The sequence below is a fragment of the Scatophagus argus genome, chromosome 13, assembly GCF_020382885.2.
Source record: "Scatophagus argus isolate fScaArg1 chromosome 13, fScaArg1.pri, whole genome shotgun sequence".
NCBI lineage: Eukaryota > Metazoa > Chordata > Actinopteri > Scatophagidae > Scatophagus > Scatophagus argus.
This window is the reverse complement of record NC_058505.1, coordinates 9,514,757-9,534,223: the sequence shown is the minus strand read 5'-3', so window position 1 is coordinate 9,534,223 and position 19,467 is coordinate 9,514,757. Positions and strand designations below refer to the sequence as shown.

Genomic DNA, 19,467 nt, shown 5'->3' with positions numbered 1-19,467 from the left:
GAAACAAAAAATTAAATTTTGTTTCATAGAAGGTGTTGCTCTCTTGAAAATAATGTATAAACACCAAAACATAACAAAAAAGATTACAAAGGGATAACCTGTAGATAGAACAATATGCTGTACAAATGTACAGGAAAAATAATGATTAAAAAAAATCAGAATCAGAATCAGAATCAGAAAAGACTTTATTGCCATGTAAGTGAAGAGGTTTCACATTACTAGGAATTTGTCTTGGTGATTGGTGCATACATAGAACATAACAGTAACATATAATTGAAGAATAAAATAAAATAAAAAATAAAAAAATAAAAAATAATAAAAATAAATTAGAATAAGGTAACACAAAATCAAATAAGTGAAATAAATACTTTACTGGAGGTAGTTCAAAGTGAGGTAGTGCAGGGTGGAGTATAGTGCAAGTGGGTGAGGTAGACAGTGCAGTGGGTGAGGTAGACAGTGATAGGTAGACAGTAAATCAGATGACTGCTTAATCTTTAGGGTTATTTGTCCATGGAAAATCTACCGAGTAAGATAAAATCGCTGGTATAATAACATTAAGTAGTTTCGGTTTTGCTCATCGGTCCACAAATTATAAACAAATATTGCAAATAGGAAATTTGCATTTGGATTGTTTCACTGGGACCTCGAAATAAAATAAAACTGACACAGAAACTGGCTCGGAACTAGCAGTTTGTCAACTGTCCTGACAGTTATTTCAGGCTAATTCAATACGTGTTTTACTGATATGTAAGTATAGATAACATCGCCGTTTCATTTTCCGCGTTGCTCTCTCTCGCTCCCTGACAGAACAGAGCAGAGGAAGTTGTTGCTGCTCCTTGAACCAATCAACTGTGAGGTTACTTGAACGCCCTGCCCAAACAATACTGGCAGCAAGACAGATCGCTGGAAATATATTGCTTCATATTTTGATTTTATGATACGTAGGTTTTACTTTGTTTATCAGTTTAAATACTTTTTGCAGTGTTGTTTGTAGAGTGGGTTACGGCGGGGTAGGTGTTTTTAAACATCACCGAGGCGATGTGAAGGCATAGCAACGATAGCCTGTCGTTGTTAGCATACGGTAGTGTTAGCAAGGTACCAGATGCTAGCCGAGTTAGCTAACTTGCCGTAGCGTTATGTGATTACCTGGCAGCTACTAACGTTAGAAAAAGTTATTTTAAAGAAAGTTCTTCGTGAGGGTAACGTAACGCGGATTAAAAGTTGAACACTGCTGTGTACTAGGTGTAACCTTCAACAAGGCAGTCGGCCGACAAAGTCCAATGTGTGTTTATATCCGTTAGCATCCTTGAAATTCAAGCTAGCAAGAGAGCATTAAGTTAGCTGAGGTGCTACGCAAACAACAACATCTACCAAACTGGACAAAACTTTGGATTTAGTCGGGTTTAAATCGGGCTCAGCGGGTCCGCTGACCCCTCAGAAGAAGATGAAGAAGAGGAAGGAGTTAAATGCTTTGATCGGTCTTGGAGACAGTAAGAGAAAGAAGACCAAAAAGGGATCTGGTCACCGGCTTCTCCGAACCGAGCCGCCTGACTCAGAGTCCGAGTCCAGCTCGGACGACGACGAGTTCAGCAATCTAAGCAGTGGAGCTAACTTTGGGAAGTGAGTGATCGTTTCAGTAACATTTTGTTGTCATGTAAGATAAAGTATGGTTGTGTTTTTACTCAGTAACGTCAGTAATTTGCGGCATAGCATTGTTATTACATTTTCAAATCAAATTTAAATTAACTACACGATATCAAGTAAAAGTAAGCTAGTTATATTTGAAGGTTGAAGACAAGAACACTGGTTTTAACAACAGCCACTACACTTCAACTATGTGATTTCAACATTTTAAATAATTGCAATGACAAATCTAAAATTTTGAGTATATTGTTGACTGCAGTATAGAATAATAATTGTGTAGAGATTAAAAGAAAGTAAAATATAAAAATTGCCATCGACCCACTTTCTTTTCTCCTGTGCTCAGTTTAAAGCACAATACATCTTGCATGCTAGAAGATGGTCAGGATTTTTTTTTTTAGAAGCCAAAATATCAGTCAAATTAGAAATAGTAATAATCAATAGTTCATGTATCTTGAGAATGATATGATGATATAGTATGTAGCAGCCCATATGTTGAAGCATCAGTGTTTACCAGTAATCCTTGTAATTCCCATGACATGGCAAGCAGTTTTCTCAAAATATCTCCTTCATAAATAATGAAAAGAGGCAGTGCGGTTATAATGTCTAACATGATCATGTTTCTTCTCTTTACAGAAGAAGCTATGCGCAGTGCTGCAGCGTGTGCTACCCCTTGTTTCTGTTCATCATACTAGCTGCCTGCGTTATGGCCTGTGCTGGACTCATATGGATGCAGATTGCTCTGAAAGAAGATCTTGACACACTGAAAGAAAAACTCCACAACAGTAAGACTTACTGTCACAAAAACACACACACACATACTCCCCTTGATGACTATAAAGAGCTCACTGCCCTTTGGAAACCTAAAACTGTTATATCCAAGTCACGCACTGTTTTTTTTTGTTAATCTTACTATGAACTTATTGTTATGTTTTTATGACAGTGGAATCCAGTCAGAAGGTGTCATCAAGTGAAATACCAAAACTAAGTGAGGACCTGAAAAACAAGGAGAGAAAGTTTGATGACATTGAAAACGGGGCCAAGGGGTTGAGCAAACTTTGGTCTAATCTAACAGAAATGAACAGAAAGGTCAGTTGTTTTCATCTCTTAGAGGCTTTGAACCCACCTTAACATTCACACTACCACACAGTAACCAGAGCTCTTGAGTATCTAGAACTTGAGTTAGCTGAAGTATGACAAGTTGATTGCAGTACATGTTTGTTCATGACAGTTCCTGTTACTAATGTAATGTAACTTAATGTAACCTAATGCTGTGCAAAGTAAGAATCAAATGTGAAAGTGTAAGTAGTGTGGTTTTCATGTGATGCAATAACAATATCATATAAGTGTGGTAAAGCAAGTCTTCTTGCCTTTCAGCAATTAGAATACTAGCTGAGCAAGTGTACGTTTTTTATGTTTCAGCACTATATGGGGATAGCCCTCACAGCCATCACATTCTCATGAAAGCGATATCTCATGACTTGCTTGAGTTAATATCTTTCGGATTCGGAACAACTCTTCACTTGCTTTAAAGAATGATCTGATTGGATTTTGGTGTTGAGTTTAGGGGGGGTTTAATTGCACCACAAGACAAAGCTCTCTATCAGTCATTACATATTGTATATAATTTGGGACAGAATGAATGTAAACTGCAATTTATGTGATTAATGGGGTTTATAGTGGTAAAAATTTGTGATGCAATTTTACTCACTGTTTTTGAATGAGAGTATTATTTTTTTTATTTTGAAATGACGATTAGAGTTGGTGATACAGTGACTTTGACAGTTTAACATGATCTTCTACTTCACATGCTGTATAGTATTTCAGCCTTTTAATACCTACTTTGTACTGCTGCAGTACAGTTTCCCTTGGGACAAATAAAATTCTGTCTTAACTTATGTTTGCAAACTTAAGTAAAATGCACAGTATTTTTACTCTACACCTCCTGTAGTCTTAAATTTGAGTTCATCAATTTGAAATAGAAAACTTAAGTAGCTAAATAGGTTAGTAATTCTGTAGCTAAATAGGTTAGTAATTCTACCTCGGAGATGTAACTGAGCATGTTGTGTCATTTTACTGCTGCAGATCAGTTTGCTGGACTCTGCCGTAAACCATTTAAAGGTCAACTTGAAATCAGCTGCTGATTTAATCAGTCTTCCCACAACAGTTGAAGAGCTTCAAAAGGTAAAAGTAAAGTGAAATTAAATAGAAAGTTAAAACATTTATGACTTCATATCTTTAGGTTATGAATCTTTTAGTATTAATTTTCTTATACTATTTAATAATAACTGACCTTGCAGAGTGATTTTTTTTTTTCCAGAGTGTTGCTACTATTGGCAGCACGCTAACAAGTGTGCAGCATGATGTAAAGACTATGCAGGCTGCTCTTGAAAATCAGAAGAAAGATGACGACTTGAAGAAGACAATGGTAAATTCAAGCCATTTATTTTGACAGTTGGTATGATAACACATTCAGATTAAACAGGACATCAGCATTTTGCAGTCCTAAATGTCTCTTCTAACGACTTCAAATAGAAAATTTTCATGCTTACTTCGAGATGACTGTGTAGGCTTTCAGTCGCACAAGTTTGTTGGCTTAATTTTAATCTTGTATTCCTCATTTTGGCCAGCTGGCAAACAGCACAGAAAATCTGAAGCCGTGTTCCTTCACACTGTAGATAGTGTAAGGCTGCAAGTTCTAGTATCCCACAGTGAAGTCGATGGATTATTCAGGAGTCAAAGTCAAAGTAGGATTTTGCTTATTTTATGTGACAGCTTGGTTTTGTATTGGGGTTTTTTTTTGTTTTTGTTTTTTTGGGTTTTTTTTTGTTTATTTACATCTCTACACTAACAGCAAGTATTGCCAGAGGCTGCTTTTCTCATTTATTATTTACGTATGAATGTATGGTGGAGAGGGGTTACATAAATTGACTTAACAGCGTATTGTGTTTAAGTGAATTAGTTGAATAACTTAGTGCGCCATGTCTAATGTACTACATCTCCGTACCTACATCTACATACCTACATCTTCCTAGCTGCAGTGATGCTTTTTCATATTTGTTTCACTCAGAATAGAGCAACTCTACTTACACGTGGTCAAGACGATTTTGCTGATGAAATGTCAGTTTATCTGCTTAACTGTGGCATGAATCCAATCTAGAAGCAGCAGCGAACTTTGCCACTGCCAGATTAATTTGTTTTTTTGTATACCCAACACGTGTAAATGTTTCTCAGTTCTTGTCAGGCTTACGTCGGAAGAGTTGCTGGGTTAAGAAGGTCCTGTCATTTCTCGGATCCATGCGTTGTGTTGTCATTCATAATACATGAAACAAGTGCCAATCTATTTTGGGAGCTTAGATGCTTTAGTTTGCCAAGAAAAGTAGGTCAAAGACAACTGCAGAATATTTTCTCCACTTTATTTTTGTTAAAGCAAAATAGGACGGGAAAAGAGAATCAGTAAACAAACATATTCTTTTATATATTTTTATAGAGTGATTTATACAATGATAAAGGGCTGAGACCTACACAGTTTTGTGACTTTGGATTTTGAGATGGACCCTTCCTGCTTATCTGGATCACACATTTAAACCTTTTTTCTTTCTATTCACGACTGTTCGTGCTTTTGTCTTTGAAACTTGATGGTCACGAGTCTTTGAAAGTTGTAGAAATCTTGTCTAACAGTAAACTGCAAGTTGTTTCACTTTTTTCCCCTTTTGTCATAGGATATAACAGACCTGAGAAAAGCAGTGAGTGAGGCTAATAAAACGGAGGAGCTCCACCATACACAGGCTGAAGAGCAGATCCACAATCTTCTCTCTATGGTTGCAGATCTTCACCAGAGAGTGTTGTCATTAGAGAAGGGGGCAGTCCAACGTGTGAGTAATATGAGGTTTTCAATGCTTCATTTCTGTCTTGTAAAAGTTTTGTGTTTGTGGCATTGTGATCAACCTACGTTTAGCAAACTATTTTAGTCATTAGCCATTATTTCTATTTTCTACTTGAGCCAGTGTCCATTATTTTTTGCTAACTGTTAACTAGCTGTTTTAATGCATCTACTTACTTGCAAGTTTTCAAGCCTTCCCAAAATGTCATATTCAGGTGCCATAAAATCTTTCTTTTTTTTAAATGAGATTGTTTTTTCTCTTTTTTCAAGTTAGATGAATGAATTATACATTCTTTCCACATATGCCCAAGCAACAGAAACAGAAATGCCCTAGTTGGGAATCATTAGCCAACAGGGTAAAAAACAACTTGATGCATTTTTTGTTTCTTCTTCCATCTGCTTTCCAGTCAAAGGCCAATGACACAGCAGCTCAGCTTCCGGTCACCAGTGAAAGTCCAGTAACCAAGACGGTGAATGAAACTAGTGAAACCAAAGCAACACCTGGGGATGTACAAGGTGTAGTGTCAAATAAAGCAGTTTATTTCTGTGTTTTTTTCCCACCTTATTTCAAAATTTTAGTAATTTTTCTGCTTTATTTTCACAGACATGTCCACGCCACTGACAGAGCCTCAGATGAGCAGACGTCCACGTTTCTCAACTCCAAACCGCTCTAAGAGAAATGCTGAGCCAAGATGTCCAAAGAGTGTGCTCCTCCCTGGTGTCGCTTCTCTGAAAGGTGCACAACACAATTCAGTTTTGTGTCTCAGCATTCAGTGAAGAAATACTTTGACTTTTCGAGAAATTCGCAAATTTGCTTTCTTGTCGAGATTAAGATCTAAACCACTCGTGTTTGTCCAGTAAATATGAGCCTGTGATATATTAGTCTCCATTGGTTGCCTGGCAACCTCAGTGATAAAAGGACTTTGTTCAACAAAAACTTGGCACACAACACCCTGCAAAACCTTAAACTTGTCGCTTGCACACTTCATTTTTTGTACAGGCAAACAAATGAGATATTATGTCTTCATTGGTGAGTTTTAGATCTGTGGCCAGGATTTCTTTTACTTTACACAAAGACAGGCTTGCTGTTTCCTTCATTTCCAGCCTTTGTGCTAAACCAGCAGCAGAGCTGTAGATTCACATTTAATGAACAGACATGAGAGTGGTATCAATTCTCAACAAAGGAAGAAAATAATTGTATTTTCTAGCTGAAGTGTCCTTTATAGGCAGACCTATTTTTTTAGCATGTTTCTGAATAAAACTATGTTTTTCACAGACTTGGAAAACATCTTCCATCAGACAGGAGTCGAACATAATTCACTGGGACTGACTTACCATAGCCTGAGTAAAGTACTTGGAACATCAACTCCCAGTGCTCGTACCATGGCATGTTTTGACAATGACGGAAACCAGAGGTACTCCCTAAAGGAGCTGAGAGCTGCTGTAGGTTTGTGAGTGCATTATCATTGACAGCAGTGAACAGTATTGGAATATGCAGTGGAGTTAGGGGGTTCGGAGATCCCAGCCCTCTCTGTAACTACTGCACTTTTGTGAACTGAATATTCATCATACTGATTGTGGAACAGTGGCGCTGGCATGCCCCCTACTCACTACTCGCTACCTGGTCTATTGCAATACACTCTTCCACGAAACATGAGCTTAAATTTTAAAGTTGATCCATTTGAGCACCTGTACACAAAATATTCAGCTCTTATTTTAGCAAATTCCATGGGTATTAAGAAAGAAGCCATGGAAATAAGTGTTGTGAATTATTTTGAATCCTGTTTTTTTTTTTTGCTGCACCTGTGTTAGTTAGTTTGTTTTCAACTAGTCTGTCTCATGTTCATGTAACATTTTTGTCTGGAGGCTGCAGTTGTCAGTCTATTGCAGATGTCTCCACCCAACAAACATCTGGTACAACTCACCTTAACCTTATTTATAGTACCTGAGATACAATGTTATGAATGTTTACAAATGACTACTAGAAATACAATGTTTTTGTGAGTCGTTTTGTTCTTTTTAGACAGATTCCTTCACTGAGACACACAGTCGAGCATTCACAGGCTGAAGAGCAGGACTTTGGTGTGCTCCTTTCTAAGCTAAATGAAGTTTCAGTATTTTTTCCCCCTCATTTATCTTAAGTCCATTGCTACATTATGATTGTGTTTAGTCCACCTGTGCTTTATTTTTGCAATTTTCAGTTCTACAAGTTTTGAAGGGCTAAGAACACTTAATTCAGAAAGAATTTTGAGACAGTAACTCTTGCGGCATATGTAGCAATAAAAAAATGATATCGCTATTGCTTGTTTAAAGTTGCAGTAGGCAGAAGGCACACCTAGCTTACAATGTGTAACAGGTAGTATAATAAGCACTGACATCTCTCTTTACTTGATTCATTTTATTCCATTTTATGGGCCTAATAATGATGTATTTACAGATTTGTCATACTGAGACATTGTTGTATTCTGTAAAAATGGTTCAAATGTATTCCCACATTTCCGGTATCTTGTGAAGGGGGTAGGGTTGGTAAAACTTTACTTGTCTTAATCTAAACGTTGTACATTTTTTAAAAAAAATAATTCTGTTGTGCTTTGCATGTTGCTTATAATGTAACATGAACCAGTTATTTATAAACTTAACATAGTCGACTACATCTTTTTGCAGGATAATGGTTACTTGAGATCAAAATGTAACAGCTTTGGCCATTATGACAGATTTTTGGATCCATGCTGCTACTGTACATGGGGGGTTTTATGAATGTGTTTTTGTGTGAGCACCAATGAATAAACACAATTCAAAGTTTGATTTGTGGTCCATCTGGTCTTTTTAAGCCAGTGAAACGAGAAACCGTATCTTTCAGTGGCACTAAACAAAAATGTTTTACACGGTTGTTACACAAAACTTATCACATTTAATCCAGTCTGGAACATACAAAAAGAGATGGTGATGATCTTTTCATAAACTTATTTACAACTGCTGGATTGACAGACTTTAACCAAAACAATCCCGATTTAAGGCCTGTTTTATCACCATCCTGGACAAAACTGAAACCAGTCAAGTATTACTTCTTTCTCACAGTTCCAAAAGCTGTGGAGACACTCAGGCCAGAGCCCCTTTAGCCCTCCAGTCCCGGGACAAAAGCCCCAAAAGCTCCTCTTCATCCTCTTCTTCCTCGTCGTTGCTGTCATCTTTCCCCATATGTTCATCCTTTTTGGGCAGGTGCTTGCTCTTCACTACATCCCGCTTGTCTCTCAATATTTCAACTCTCTTGTAACACTCAATTTGTTCATCAATTTCGTCAATCTGACGTTCAAGACGGCCCTCCTCGTCGTCCTCCGCCACGATGGCCTCTGATTTTGTGTTCACCTGTCGTATCTCCTTTTGAAACTCTTCCCACTCCTTGTCCATTTGATCTTTGGGTGCGTCGACGTTGCGCACTTTGGCATCTCTTACAGGATCGTCGAAGAAGCCCTCGGGCAGTGCTTCGGCGGTGTTATCTTTCTTTTCTGTGATTTTCTCCTGAACGTCTGCTTTTATGATGGATCCTGAATGAGAAATTGCAGGTGTGGATGGGACGGAGCTGTCAAAGAAATCAGCTGGTAGTCCCGCGGAGTCAGCCTGTTGGGGGACATTTGAAGTTCCTGCCTCTTCAGCATCTTCTTCATCACCGTCCTCGTCGTAAACTCCAGCCAACAGACTGAGACCTGCAGACTTTTGAGTAGAAACCACTTTGACTTCACTGCGATTCTCAAAGAAATCTCTTGGCAGCTCTGAGGCAGACTGACCCGCATCCGACGAGGGTTTCGTCTTTTTCCCGTCAGCGTCATCGTTGTCCGGTGCTTTTCTCTTCAGTGGATGACTTTGTTGTGTGGCTGGTTGACCCTTTGCTCCTTTCAGCTCGGCAACTTTCTCTTTGTGAGGTTTTCCAAGAACATGAGTTGGCCACAGTAGTTCGGACTTCACCTGCACATTGCACAGGACACAACTGAGGTGCCCAAGACTGTTGTATTTAGCAAAAGGAGACTCGATGCGTTTTTTATCTGATGTTTGCCTTTGTTTTTCCCTCATCAAGCGCCGGAGTTCCTCTTGATTTACAACTTTCTTCCCCTTCTTAGAGGTTGCCATTCTTGAAAACAACGCAGCTTGTTAGCTAGCTGACTAACTTAGCTTGCAATGAAGTAAAAATGCGTCTCATGAAAGTGACGTAAACCGCGCGAACTCGCGTTCAAACTGGGTTTTGGAGTAATCTCACGAGATTTACCACTCACAGCAAGCTAACAGAGATGTTAGCCCAGCTGGTTTTTTGTACATTACCGTTCGCTTGATTTTTGCCGCAAAGCAAACTGAATCGGTACCGTTTCAAAACCGTATATCCAAGGAGCGACAGAAGAGACAAGGATGTAGACGTCTGATCTTTGTTCTCATTCATAGCTGTTATGTGTATTTAGTACGTGTGTGTTCTGTTATGTTTAGCATTATTTTCTGTTTTCATCGCCGCACCCACCATAACGTTATTCATTTTTTATTGTGTGCTAGTAGCTAACGTTTGCTATCGCTAATACTGGCTTTGGAGCTGGGCAGCAGGTGCAACGTTGTTTGACACAGCAGAAGACTAGCTAGCTACGATAAAGCGTCGCGGTTGGTTTAAATAGCCAATAAGCTAATCTGAAATCATTATCTGCGAATACTGTCCATGCTGACTGGCTCCCAGTTTCGTGCCACAGCCTCACCAATCTAAAGCCCAGTAATTAGTCAGCTTAGTATCAAACGGTAATCATAATGACAGGAGAGAAGATACGCACCATGCGAAAGGACCATAACAAATCAAACAAAAATGACGAGATAATGGACACGTACGATGAGACCTCAAACGGGACTATCCCTAACGGTACCAGTAACCTTTACAAATCCAACAAGGCTTTTCAGAAATCAGTCAAAACCTCGGTACTGCAGCAGCAGCTCAATGCAAACAACATTAACGGCAATCCATCATCAAATGAGACTATTGTCAACGATAATAACAAGAACCCAATAATCCTGACAAGTGAGGACTTGGAGTTCCCTGTTCACGAATGCGTCTTCAAGGGAGATGTCCGTCGGCTCTCCTCTCTCATCAGGACCCATAGCATATCTCAGAAGGATGTACATGGTAAGCTTCCGGCCGTTATCTCATTTTAAGAAATTTGTTATCTCTGATCACATTTGAAATTACTGTTGTTAGTGTTTATATGTACTGAGATGATCTAACATGGCTTTCTTTCAGGAAACACACCTCTTCACCTGGCTGTGATGCTGGGCCACAAAGGTAAAGCTGATAGAGTAATAACATGTCTTGAACTTTATTAAATACTGACAGTTTATTGTAATACATAGGATTAACCAAAATGAACAAAAAGCTTCTCAGAGGGTAATCTACCAGCCTTGGTTTGAGCCCAGAAAATTACGCTAAATCTGCTGTGCTTCATGGCTTGAATCTGTCATAATGTGGCCTTATTTAGAGTATTTGGCATCCTCATTAAAGGCCCCTTTTAAAACACTTCAGTTTCCATTTTTGGACTAGCCTCTCTACTCTCACTTCACTCAGCATGTCTTATCTGACCTTTGCAGTGTCGGTATAAAGCGGTAGCTACGTTTTACCAGCTCTTCCAGTACAAAAGTAGAAGTTTCTGGTCCTACTTAATGAATGATCTTAGGTTTGTCATCACATAAGTAGTCTGTTTAAATGTGGACATCTGTCATATAGACTCGGTTGAAACGTTTATGTAAAAATCTTAGTATTTACCTTTTATGTTTTGTGTGGCCACTCATAGCAACACGATGAAAAGCAATGACAGTGCACAGAATTGATATAACCTTATTTGTCTTTGTTTTTCCTTTCAGAATGTGCCCTCCTGCTATTGGCCCATAATGCTCCCGTAAAGATAAAGAACGCACAGGGGTGGAGCCCACTAGCAGAAGCCATCAGCTACGGCGACAGACAGATGAGTGAGTTATGCCAACACTGCTCTGAATAGGCTTTCTGAATTAATGCTAATATTGGCACAGCGTCGCTAAATGTCAGCTTGATTATTGTAGTGTGTTTATAAAGTATCATATTTAGCTGCTTTACTCTGCTTTTTTATGACACCGACTGAGTCATCAAATATATACTCCCAATTTAAACAGAATCTATGATTTTATTGTTTGTCATAGTTAATAAAATTCAATACAAAATCTTGTTAATTCAGCATAAATTCAGTTTCCAGAGTTTGTGCTTTGCAGATACATTTTTTTGTACAAGCTTGGCATCTTTGGGTTTTGGGCAGAATATCTGACATTCTTCCCAGAGTTTCTGCTATGTTGGAAAATATCTGTATTGCCCACTGTTGATATCCAGTCAAGTTTCAGAGAACAAGTAAAGACGGCAGAAGAATTAGAACATTTTAGTCTCTCATTTTTAATGACAGCCTTAACAGGATTACTCGCTATATAACATTAATAAAGTGTACGTAACTGAGAAATTCTTGTATACTCATCTTTGTTTTTACAAAAAGGCAAAACGGTTACTGCTGTAGGAGGACATGGCATGTATGTGAGTGTCTGAAGAACCTTTTATGATTCGTTTAATTGTTTAAAGGCAGCAACTGCTATCCAGTCTGTCCAGCTACAAAGCTAAAGGTGGAGATTTTCTCTGAGCAACTCTTCATCCAGATGGGCTGGAATGCAGCCTGAATCATGGCTTAGTGTTAGGAAGCTCAGGGCTTACAGCCGGTCACTCCCCTGCTTAATGATGCTACTGCTTTTAGATCTGACATGCAGTGAAAAAGAGTCAAAATGACACGTGAAAGGCACCAGCTAATGCCTTTGGGATGAATTCACTTCTCTGTCCTTTTTCTGGGGGTGGTGTTAATTTTATATAATGAAGTAAGGATTAAAGAAAAGATAAAGGTCATGCTAAGCTTCTATTAAAGGGACTGAATATTAAATCATTTATCTTTGTTTTACTGACAAAGTTGAGAAGAGAAATTTCTCTTCTTGCTGTTTAGCTATACATACAACCTAACACTGAATTATCAGCTTCCTCATACATTCTCATTCCTTCTCATACATCCTGTGATGGAGGTTGTGAGGCTCAGTAGTTTGAGAAATAACCCTCAACCTTATTAGTATGCATCCCAACTCTCTGGGCCTGCTGTAGCAGGCTGGCTTGGGACTGGGACCAGGAGTATTCGCTTTGAGAAGGTCACATCATTCTTAAGGGTGAAGGGGAAGCAGAGAGGGGGCTGAGTACACTCACACCATCAGTAATGGCATGCAAACAAAGGCACAGCTTTATTTAGATTAAAATAACACGCAGCACACAGCTGGCTATCACTTAGTGAGAGGAACTAAAAAAGAATAAAATGTGCTCGATATCGAATGTGTGGCCTATAGTTTTTCATGGAGCACTGCAGTCTTGTCTTCAGTCATCACCCTTCACGTTAACACGTGTGCACATTGCGTCAGCAGCTCCCTCGCTGGTTGTCTGCTGGAGTGCAGTAAGTGCCTCATCAGCACTTCTGCCCTCAGTCACGTCCACTCTCAGTCCAACCGCACCACCACCCTCCCCGGTCAGCCTAACCGGGATACATCTGAGATACGCTGATTTGATGTGTTCCGTTCAGTATTTTGTGATGGTTGCTGTTCAGTTTGTTGAGACATAGTTGTACGAAACAGTATGCTCAGCTGATCCATATGAAAATGCATGTAATTTGAAAAATAACACTTATTATCAGACTTATATACAGGAAGAGTAGTGATGCTTCAATGTGTGTTAATTTGTAACAAAAGCACCATATTAAAATCTGACTGATCATTTCACTGGACGCGGTGCAACGTTTAGTCAATTTATCGATTAGTCAATCTGCAATTATTTTGATAACCAATTAAGCAATAAATGCCAATTATTCTGTTGTCCCAGCTTCTCCAGTGAGAGCATTTGCCACTTTTCTTTGTTTTATATCATGGTGAACAGTATATTTTGGAGCTTTTTGGATGTTGGTCTGACAAAACGAGATGTTTCATGACAGCACCATGGACTTGGGAAAAATATGAGGGATATTTGTCAGTATTTTCTTCCATTTTATAGTTGAAAAACATGAGTAATTTAATGGGTCAAGATATTGTTAGTTACGGCCCTTAACTGTATGTCTAGCGCAGTAGTGGACAAACAGTTTGGACGGGTGGCTTGTAAATTAATTCTCCTTGGTACAGTGGTGTGGATTGCTGTCTTTTAAATTCCCTGTGATCAGGATGTAAGCAGTAAGACATGTTGTTTACACTTTTTAGCGCAGCCACATACAGTGTAAGAAACCAAACAGAATATACTTGAAGCCTTTGCATGTAACTGCCATCGTCCAGCTGTACAACTGTGTAACTGTTGTGTAACTAAGTTGTTCTCTTTCATTCCCAATCCTTGTCTCCTCAGTCACAGCTATACTGCGAAAGTTAAAGCAGCAATCCAGGGAGAGTGTGGAGGATAAGAGGCCAAAGCTACTGAAAGCTCTCAGGGAGGTGAGGATCACACTGGCTTCACTTCCAGAGATGTCACTGCCATACCAAACTCAAGTTTGCAACTGCTGTCATCCTGCATCACTAAACTTTCAGTCCGTTGTAATTTCAAAACTTCTGCAGGTTTTGATTAGCATAATTGACTATAACTTGAGGATGCATGTTTGTCTTCTAACCCATAAAGTCAGAATTCCTCAGACATGTTTGTGTTTTTTCTGTAGCTTGGAGACTTTTATCTGGAGCTGCATTGGGACTTTCAGAGCTGGGGTGAGTTTTCGTATTTCACATGAAAAAAAGTTGTCTGTGTGTCTTTTTCTCAGTCAGTTCAAAACTAGAGTATGAAATAACTTGTTCAACAGCAACAGTTGAATTTATTCACACTCTTCTCTGTATTTTAGTGCCTTTGTTGTCCCGAATGCTTCCATCTGATGCTTGTAAAATCTACAAGCAGGGAATTAATATCAGGTAATACATAATACATCAGACAAAATGATCAAGAATAGTCAATTAAGGCTGTTACTGTGCCTGTGAGAGAATCAAATTCACTAAGTGTTTAAAACGGTGAAGGCTCAATATCCAGGCCGAGGACTTCTTTTAGATCTGAAAAGTAGGACGTTACAGTGTTCACGCACTCCCTCTCCTCTGTCTTGATTTAGACTTGACACCACACTCATAGACTTTACTGATATGAAGTGCCAGCGTGGAGATCTGAGTTTCATTTTCAACGGCGATGCTACGCCCTCCCAGTCCTTTGTGGTTCTGGACAATGAAGCAAAAGTGTACCAAAGAATACACCATGAGGTGTGTGAGAGCAATGACCAGTTTCACATTGTATCATCAGCTGTTTGATATAAGTAACACTGCCTGACTAACAATTACTGTCTCGCCCCCAAGGAGTCAGAGATGGAGACCGAAGAAGAGGTGGATATTTTGATGAGCAGTGATGTCTATTCTGCAACTCTGTCCACCAAGTCCATCACTTTCTCTCGTAGTCAGATAGGCTGGCTGTTCAGAGAGGACAAAACGGTAAGCAGACTGTGGGACAGACCTTTACTAAACGACACTGAAATAGCTAGTTTCATATAGACACATCACCTCACATCAAGGGATTCACAGGTTAAATATTAAAACCTTACATGTAAGCAGGTCACAAAGGTGTGTGTTCAGTCATAACCCTTTAAAAGTTGATATATCCTCATGCACAGCATAACTTATTTGAATCCCTATCTCCTAATAAACTTAGGTTTTATAAACTTAAACAGAGATTTGTCTTGCTATGAGGATGAGAGAACAAGCTAAATGTTTTGTCTCCTGAAAAGTTACCACTCTGATTCCAAAAAAAGTGGGACACTTTGTAAAATAAATACAGAATGTAATCATCAAAGTACTGCGTGTCCTGACAACAGTTACGTAAAGGGTTCCCATGTTGTAATAGCCTTTATACAGTCATGTCTCACAAAGTGGTGAACCTCGCCCCATCTTTGCTTGTGGAAGACTGGGCCTTTCGAGTATGCTCCTTTCCAATCCAATCAGTGTCCATCACCTGTTACCAGTGAATGTGTTTACCTGTTCCATTTGTACAATACAGTACTACCCTCAGACTGCACCACACCATGTTTTAAGAGATTAGCTGCAGTATTGGGAATCACTGAGTTGCTTGGGCTGAAACACCAATGTCTGCTTGTTTTCCATACAGGAGAGAGTTGGAAACTTTCTGGCTGACTTCTATTCTGTGAACGGTCTGGTTCTGGAGTCACGTAAAAGGCGAGAACACCTAAGTGAGGAGGACATCTTGAGGAACAAAGCCATCATGGAGAGCTTGAGTAAAGGAGGCAGCATCAGTGAGCAAAATTTTGAGGTGATTGAGAAGGAACTTGGTGCTCTTGATTCATTTACCAATGGTATATAGTAATGGTACCCTAAGGACCGTGAACAGGACAGTGACTGGTATTTTCTTGTGCCCAGGCTGCAAGAAGGCAGTCTCTCACAGCTCCAGCACCCAACACAATTTCTTGGGAAGAGTACATCACTGCAGAGCACGGAAAGTAAGCATCTCGCATTTTCTGCAATTTCTTCAGTCATTGTCATAATTACAAATCTAATGAAGGACTGTTGCCAGAGTTGGGGATGCGTCTTAACCATCACAGATTATAAACAGCAGCGTCGTTGTATGTTTATCTGTTTCTTTTCCCACCTTCAGGCCACCTCATCTTGGGAGAGAGCTTGTATGTAAGGAAAGCAAGAAGAACTTCAAAGCCACTGTAGCCATGAGCCAGGATTTCCCTCTGGGCATTGAGTCGTAAGTACATTCTTCTTTAGATCTATTCAGAAAGCTTTCTGCACAGGTAGCTCCTGGATGAGTACTTGGGATTTTAGAGATATTGTAGAGATGAAGTAATTCAGATAGTAATTCAGACAATTGGGCCTGATAAAAACAACTGCTTCCCAGATTGTGAAACCTACATAAAAAAAATTCACTCATGTGCTTATGTCTTGCTTCATGGAGCTGCATGCAAGTGGCATTTGTTCCTGAGCTAAAGAGAACTGCTGCAAACAGTATAGTGAGCAACACTCTGGTTAAATTTTTGGAGCTGCCTTTGAATTCTAGCCATAGAGTACAAGTTCCCCCTTTTAATGACCACTGATTGCTTTGAGAAGGAGTGTGACTAAAACATAAAGCATTTTTGATCCAAATTTTGATTTTATGCAACTAAGAACAGGGTGAGGTAGTCATAAGCAGTCATGACCATGTAAGGAAAAGGCATGTTACACTGAGTAGATGAGAAAATTGGCCTCAACGCAGGCTTTCCCATAATGGATTACAGGCAGTGCGGTAAAATATTACTGAGACTTAATGCAGTAAATGGCTTTATCTCATCTCCTGAATGATCCTTAATGGAGCCAGCAATAAATCCTCCCCTTTTCAATAGCTAATGGTTTTTTAATTCATTTTGCTTTTCCCTTTGCTTTCTGTGCTTTGTAATGTTGAGAATATGTTGTACTCACTGCTTCTAAATAATGTTAGTAATAACCAAAAAGAGACCAGTGATAATAAAGAAATGATTTTGTTTTGGGGATCACACAACACCAGTGGCTTGAAGTCTCAGACACACTGGTTTTCATTCTAACAATCTTATACAGCTGGGATGTAGAGTGACTTTAGTTAACTTCTTGGTGTGATAGAAAACCAGTGTTTATCTTGACCTTGAGGAAAACCTCTGTCAAAGATGCTATATCATGATACAAAAGATTCGTTTATTCCAGTAGTTTCCAACCTCGGGGCCAGGACCCACCAAGGGGTCACAACATAAATCTATTAGGAAGCAAGATTATTAATATTTCTGCTGCACGGTGCTGGTCCGTCGGTCCATAATTTCTCGCCGACTGTTATGGATTTCCTTGTAATTGTATATTGGCGATCATGGTTCCCATAGGATGTATGCTAGTGACTTCGATTCCCTGAATTTTCGATAATTAAATTTTAATTTTGGTTTATGTCCCAGAAATTGAACTGGTAGCACATCTGTAGACTCAGTGTTGTTTACTGATTTTTCTGTTAATTCCTTTTTTGTTTTTTATTGATAACTATACCTGAGAAATGCTGGCAAAGCAAAAAAAAAACTTGTTTCTCTTCCTCCAGGTTACTAAACGTGCTGGAGGTCATAGCTCCGTTCAAGCACTTCAACAAACTGCGAGAGTTTGTTCAGATGAAACTTCCACCTGGGTTTCCAGTCAAACTCGGTATGTGCTGTCGACCTCCCGCCATGTTCCTCTAAGTGTGAGAGCTCGACAGGAACGGTCACTAAATTAACATGTTTTTTTTTTTTTCTTCCTTTGTAGACATCCCCGTCTTCCCCACGATCACAGCAACTGTCACATTTCAGGAATTTCGCTACGACGAATTTGAAGAGTCTATTTTCTTCATCCCTGATAAATACAAAGAAGATCCCAGTCGCTTCCCTGACCTCTGACCTGTAAACACATCTGACACAAACAGACCAGTGAGGTGATATGTTGGGGATGTGGGTAGCAAAAATGAGGAATCCTGTATTGTTTTATCCATATTAAAAAGGGGAATTGATCTTATTGATCAGTTAATGCTTATTTTGCTGGATGGATCAAAAGCAAATCAATGCAAAAGGATATTACATCTCATTTATAGATGCATATTGATTGAGGCTTTTTTTTGTGAAACAAGTGATGGCTTTCATTGTACTGGCTGTTCACCACCTGAGCAGTTAAATCCACTGCTCTGTGCTGCTGTCCTCTCCTGTGAAAGCTATTAGAAGGTACACTCTGGACTGTTCTTCATCCCCGTCCCCCAAGGACTGATAACTGAATTGTCATTCTTAAAACTGCACTGACACTGTCATCTGTAAATAATTCACATCTCATTTGTAATTCATAGCAAAGAAAAAAAAAAGAACCACAAATATAGTTATATCCTCAAACTGAGCTTAATATTCATTTATAAATTATGTACTATATATAAATATATATACTCAAAAGAGTAACACTGTGTAGCAATACATTTACAGTACTTAAGAATGTTTTTAACCAGCTGAGAAAAGGTTAGCGTAAAAACAGTTCGATTCTTAACAGTTCGATATCCGAGCCTTTTCCCTTGTGCAGGATGCAGTCTCCTGTATTTTCAGGTTCATTCATGTTACCTCTCGACTGTCTCCATGTTTGTCGTGATAGTATGGATTCTGTGCTCTGTGTGAGTGAATCATTGTACTGTATCAAGGGTTGTCGTATGTACGTTTGTGTGTGGGAGAAACCAGATGGGATATCAGGTAAACTGTTCCTAGTTAAATACTGCACTGATGTTAAGGCATATTTAAGGCATGCTATGGCTTTGTTGGCCTACTGGATCACAGGCATCTTTAAGATATATTCTCTGAACATTTGTTACATATACTTGCAGATTTATTGGTATTTAGGTTAAGGAAAACTAAAAATTGTAACACTAACACTCTGAAACACCTTTTAGTGCTTATAAAATCTCTCCTTGATGTTAGTTGATGTATGCTTATTTTTCCCTTCTCCTCCTCCCCCCCAATTCAAGGAGAGTAAACCAAGCTGTGAAGTTGAAACTGTCCGAACGGGAAATATTCTGTCCCATTGAGTTGTCTCTGGCTTCAGCTAACATGTACTGCAACCATACCTACTTCACATCCCTTTAAATAAAGCACCAGCATCACATTTCAACTGACTTTGTGCAGGTATAATAAAAAGACAGTGTTGTATATGAGGCTTCCAAATAAGGTTGGGCATTATTTATTTGTCAACTGTCACATGTTTTGCCATACCAAAGTATTTTTCTTGAAATTTAACTAAAGTGATTCATTATTATTATAAAATAATTGCTCTTTATCCAATATCACCCTTCTCTACTTCAGGTAAAACGCATC

The 19,467-nt window shown here is 39.0% G+C and overlaps 3 protein-coding genes across 3 annotated transcripts; 2 read left to right on the top strand and 1 right to left on the bottom strand.

The window, feature by feature from the left end:
- Window positions 1-835: 835 nt before the first annotated feature.
- On the top strand, window positions 836-8,329 carry efcab14 (EF-hand calcium binding domain 14). The gene is made up of 9 exons (XM_046407433.1): window positions 836-1,620; window positions 2,278-2,426; window positions 2,585-2,730; window positions 3,727-3,825; window positions 3,962-4,069; window positions 5,364-5,516; window positions 5,932-6,040; window positions 6,129-6,260; window positions 6,801-8,329. Exons 1-9 carry the CDS (start codon window positions 1,445-1,447, stop codon window positions 6,977-6,979), a joined length of 1,251 nt encoding a protein of 416 aa, XP_046263389.1. The 5' UTR covers window positions 836-1,444; the 3' UTR covers window positions 6,980-8,329.
- Window positions 7,331-9,780, bottom strand: znf830 (zinc finger protein 830). The gene has a single exon (XM_046407434.1). It carries the CDS (start codon window positions 9,647-9,649, stop codon window positions 8,624-8,626), a length of 1,026 nt encoding a protein of 341 aa, XP_046263390.1. The 5' UTR covers window positions 9,650-9,780; the 3' UTR covers window positions 7,331-8,623.
- A 10-nt stretch (window positions 9,781-9,790) lies between these two features.
- LOC124068893 (ankyrin repeat domain-containing protein 13C-like) lies at window positions 9,791-19,317 on the top strand. Its single transcript, XM_046407428.1, has 13 exons — window positions 9,791-10,673; window positions 10,788-10,829; window positions 11,405-11,509; window positions 13,971-14,056; window positions 14,275-14,320; window positions 14,452-14,518; window positions 14,710-14,854; window positions 14,948-15,079; window positions 15,750-15,911; window positions 16,019-16,098; window positions 16,254-16,352; window positions 17,694-17,794; window positions 17,894-19,317. The coding sequence occupies exons 1-13, from the start codon at window positions 10,304-10,306 to the stop codon at window positions 18,022-18,024; spliced, it is 1,566 nt and encodes a 521-aa protein (XP_046263384.1). The 5' UTR covers window positions 9,791-10,303; the 3' UTR covers window positions 18,025-19,317.
- Window positions 19,318-19,467: the final 150 nt, after the last annotated feature.

Coding starts and splice junctions, on each gene's coding strand:
- LOC124068893 (XM_046407428.1), top strand. CDS start 10,304: ATGACAGGAGAGAAGATACGCACCATGCGAAAGGACCATAACAAATCA. Junction 14,519..14,709: donor AAGCAGGGAATTAATATCAG/GTAATACATAAT, acceptor GTCTTGATTTAG/ACTTGACACCACACTCATAG. Junction 16,353..17,693: donor TTCCCTCTGGGCATTGAGTC/GTAAGTACATTC, acceptor CTCTTCCTCCAG/GTTACTAAACGTGCTGGAGG.
- znf830 (XM_046407434.1), bottom strand. CDS start 9,649: ATGGCAACCTCTAAGAAGGGGAAGAAAGTTGTAAATCAAGAGGAACTC.
- efcab14 (XM_046407433.1), top strand. CDS start 1,445: ATGAAGAAGAGGAAGGAGTTAAATGCTTTGATCGGTCTTGGAGACAGT. Junction 3,826..3,961: donor CAGTTGAAGAGCTTCAAAAG/GTAAAAGTAAAG, acceptor TTTTTTTTCCAG/AGTGTTGCTACTATTGGCAG. Junction 4,070..5,363: donor ACGACTTGAAGAAGACAATG/GTAAATTCAAGC, acceptor CTTTTGTCATAG/GATATAACAGACCTGAGAAA.